We start from the raw sequence: 4,114 nt of genomic DNA on the forward strand, positions 1-4,114 counted from the left end.
TTGGGACTTGTCTTTCGTTTAGTATGCAACATTGATGTGTGCATGTAAGAAATGGATTTGATTAGCTTTTGTTTGGTTTGTAAGGTCAATCAATTTGTTTCCCCCCATTTAGTCATCATATATTCATGGACTTTTATCATATCTCACATCTCCATATTATCCGGTGCAAACATTGCAACTTCTTCAAAGGATGAACATGTTCCGTAAGAACAACAATTATAACGTGTGATGCAATATCTTTCATGAGAACATGTTATGGTAGCTAGCATTTACATGTCAAAATGTGAGCACCAAGATTTAGTGGGTATGCTTGGTAAATTGACTAAAAACATCTTCGAGTATTGAGAAATCTGATGAATCAATCCAGGGTTCTCAAACATGATGTTCTCATATGGTTTGTATAGCATTCTCCTGAATCCCCTTCTTGAATTTACAGCCACATAGAACTAAAATGAACTGAACAGCCTTTCAATAATGGTCCATATGAGACCAGGGTATAGGATTTAGGGTTAATAATGTACATAATCAAGTGCCTAATATGATGGTGTTTGACATGTCGGAGGATATACTACAAGTGGCAAGTTTAATCCTTGACCTGTGATGGCTAGCTCCATTTTTGTCAACATTTCCTGAGATATAATACAGCTGCTTATGGTCATTTGTTGTACAAACCAGATAAACACCTTAGCTGAATCCCAAGTGTTTCATCATCAAGCAGAACTCAGAGCCTGAAATGGCCTTTGGTTGTGGCCATTTTGCATCTGGAGGAGTTTTCACAACCTTATAACCAGCCCCTAAATAGAGACCTATGGCAGCTGGATTGTTTTTGTCACAGTGTAAAGCAATGGAATGGCAGCCCCAGCTTGTTGCTACTTTCTCTGATTCTTGGATTAAGCTCCTTGCAATGCCTTTCCTCCGTGCTTTCTTCTTTACGGCCACATTCGAAATATAGGCTATTCCAGTCCTACAGAAGAAACCACATAATTAACGAATTCATAAGCCAACTTAAATAAGACGAATAACATAAGCTAGTTACAAAAAGTAAGGATAATTTTATTTCAAAAGGAGATACTGACTGAAAAACACATGTTCAAGACCAGTGTTGCAATCTTCTACGGTATACAAGAACACTAGCAAATTAGCTTCATTCAGATACCAATAAAAGAAAAAGAAATGTGCTCCAAATCTAACTCTAAAATTTGAAGGATGGCAATGCATTCAGAATCCCATACCATTACATAATTGCCACAAATGATAAAACAGGACCCTCTACATCCTAAATGTCCTTTTGCCTTCTATAGCCAAAGTTATTGGTTATCAAAGTATCCATTCAATATTCACTAAATGTAGACCCCAAAATGAAATAAAATGATCAGGTTGGGGGCTGCAATAATTCTGCCAATTCCATGTCAAATGTTCTTAGCTTGTCATGATGCACAATATGGTACTTGTATGATGTTCAATTGCACAGTGTACTTGCACTATTTTAAGACTTATATATCATACAATATAATAAATATAGAGAAGAAATTCCATCGCTAAATTTAAACATAAAAACATTCAGACTCAATTGACAAGAAAATGGTACAATTTAGAAAGTAAAAGTGCATTGTAAACTGTCCAAAATCATAGATTTTTAACATCTGACAAACGATCAGACGTAAAAACATGAAAGAAATTGAGTAAATTTTTTAAGTTAGAAATTAGAACGAGGAAAAAAGCAAGAAATTGTTGAGCAAGAATAGGTCTTGAAGAAATTGCATCCAAAACAAATTTCCTGAATTTCCTAAATTGCTGAATTTGTTTTTCTTCTAAAAGTTGGCCTGAGTCAACCTAAGCCTAGACCTTCCAAGCAACTCTCTTACCCATACAAAAAACCTATTCCACTTCTTTCTTTCTCACACATACCACTTACTCATTACAACCCTAAGCCTAGACATCCCAAGTTGGTCAATAATCTACTGCTCATATTCGTGATATTTATTCAGTTTTATGGGAGGTTTGTGGTGTTAACATATTTGTACTCTTTTTTCTTTAATAATTAAAAAACTCTAAACTCTGACGAATTAAAAATGATTTTTAACATTTAAATGTTAGGGCATAATATGACCATAACCACATTGTCAAACAACCAATACTTCATGTGGGACTATTGAAAGTGTACTTACTGACATTTCCTCTCTATTATGGACTATATTGCATGTCCGTTGGTCATTCAATTATTGGTCAAATCAACAATGGGGAACTTTCCAACCAAATGTGCTTAAAAGGTTACCCTGGATAAACGTGGAGAATGTATCCTGACTGACACCCATGTGTCCCAGTTACTTCATGAACTAGGTCTTTCCAAGGTTCATGGTGAGGACCTATTGGGTACAAAAATTACCTACAGCATGAAGGTAATAAAATCTGATAGGAGAGATATATTTAGAGTTCAAACCTTCTTGTACGAGTTGATTTTCGCTTTGGTAAAAATTCTGCCACAGTGTCGACTGTTAGAATACCCAATATGCTCTCCAACTGAGAGCTATCTCTGTAGCCTTCATCTGATCTCTTCCAACTAAGCAAAGGTTCTCCAGTAGCAATTTCATCATGCTCCGGACAGTGTGTAGATGTGCATGAACCGGCAGCAATCAGCCATTTCCTCTCACAACCAACGGGCAATAGCAATGATCCAAACATTGCCAAAAACCTATATCAAGAAAAAGCATTTTGTATGCATGAGAAGAGCATTTACATTAGCGTAATATAAACTTACATCAATGGAGCTGCTATCTTCGAGCAACATACATATAATCTGCTATTCACCATCTTTCAACTGGCATCCATTTCTTCATTGTCTCACTTTGCATCAAGCTCATCACCATCTTTTAACTTACATCAAGTTCTTCACATCTATTACATGCCATCTTTCAAGTTTCAACTGGCATCAATTATTTCATTAACCCTTGCCTTACATCAAGTTCTTCGACATCTTTTAACTTGCATAAAGTTCTTCACTGCCTTTTAACTTACATCAAGTTCTTCACTGTCTTTCAACCTAAGTCAGTTCTTCACGACTTTCCACTTACATTAGTATTTTCACTGGCTTTCAACTTACATCCATTTCACAACCGTCTTTCAAATTTCAGTTAGCATTGATTGATACATTAACCTTCTTCTCACCTCAATTTCTTACCCCGTCTTTTTAACTCACATCAATTTATCCACATGCAACTTTCTTCTATCATGTTATTTGCCAATTACTTGCCAAGCCTTAGAATAGCATCCATGGTACCCCATCTTTTTTAACTCACATCAATTTATCCATATGCAACTTTCTTCTATCAAGTTATTTGTCAATTACCTGTCAACCCTTAGAATAGCATCCATGGGGAAGATCAGATCAGGAAGAAAAGCGCTACAATGTGTGTCTGAAACTGCCCAATAGTCTCCAACCTGTGCCTCTTTAATGGTGAGGCGTAATCGGCGCTGCTCCAAAGAATCCACTGATAAACCATCATCATTTGTGAGTCTCGGATCCAATCCAGATTCAGAATATCTGCAACCCTTCCTGTGGGTTCTTGTTCTGCCGATGGGTTCTGTCGGAAATCCAAATAGGAGGTGAGAATGCATACCTTAAAGGTCGAGAAATGAATCAAGAAAAGGAGCGCGGGGTGTGAGTGAGTGAGTGAGTGAGTGAGTGAGTGAGTGAAGCTTACTCTGTGAAACATGGAGGGAGGTTGGGTACAATCTCTGGCGACGGTGGATAACAGAGAAAGAAGAAGAAGAAGAAGAAGAGGAGGAGGAGGAGGAGGAAGAAGGAAGCAGTAACATGGCCAATCCCTTGGTGTAGACTTTAGGCCTGAGACAGAGAGAGAGAGAGAGAGAGAGAGAGAGAGAGATACAACATTCATATGAGACCCTCTCGCTCGTGTGTCTATTCTGCATCAAATGATAGAGAGGGCTGGCGAGGGAATCGCGGCCACAGACGGTGTAGGTCGCTTAGAGGAAGGCGCGTGCGATCTGCACCGTCAGATTTCGATAAGGAAGAACGCGCGAAAAAAAAAGTTGTCAGAGGTCGCCCAACTCTGAGTCGATGGTCGCCCAACCCTGTCAGAGGTCGCCCAACTCT

General features: G+C 38.3%; 1 protein-coding gene across 1 annotated transcript; it reads right to left on the reverse strand.

Moving 5' to 3' along the window:
- Positions 1 to 323: 323 nt before the first annotated feature.
- LOC147854703 (GCN5-related N-acetyltransferase 4, chloroplastic-like) lies at positions 324 to 3,874 on the reverse strand. The gene is made up of 4 exons (XM_087331626.1): positions 3,702 to 3,874; positions 3,347 to 3,581; positions 2,441 to 2,692; positions 324 to 964 (listed from the first exon to the last, which is right to left on the reverse strand). Exons 1-4 carry the CDS (start codon positions 3,814 to 3,816, stop codon positions 685 to 687), a joined length of 882 nt encoding a protein of 293 aa, XP_087187752.1. The 5' UTR covers positions 3,817 to 3,874; the 3' UTR covers positions 324 to 684.
- Positions 3,875 to 4,114: the final 240 nt, after the last annotated feature.

Source organism: Azolla caroliniana, unplaced genomic scaffold (assembly GCF_043228905.1).
Source record: "Azolla caroliniana isolate FFs.n. ecotype wild unplaced genomic scaffold, voAzoCaro1.0.p SCAF_15, whole genome shotgun sequence".
Taxonomy (NCBI): domain Eukaryota; kingdom Viridiplantae; phylum Streptophyta; class Polypodiopsida; order Salviniales; family Salviniaceae; genus Azolla; species Azolla caroliniana.

Bases quoted from the DNA above. Each gene is read 5' to 3' on its own strand.
- LOC147854703 (XM_087331626.1), bottom strand. From the start codon at position 3,816: ATGTTACTGCTTCCTTCTTCCTCCTCCTCCTCCTCCTCTTCTTCTTCT. The intron at 3,582-3,701 runs GTAAGCTTCACT...GATTTCCGACAG, and splicing joins CTCCCTCCATGTTTCACAGA to AACCCATCGGCAGAACAAGA. The intron at 2,693-3,346 runs GTAATTGACAAA...TTCTTGATATAG, and splicing joins GCTATTCTAAGGGTTGACAG to GTTTTTGGCAATGTTTGGAT.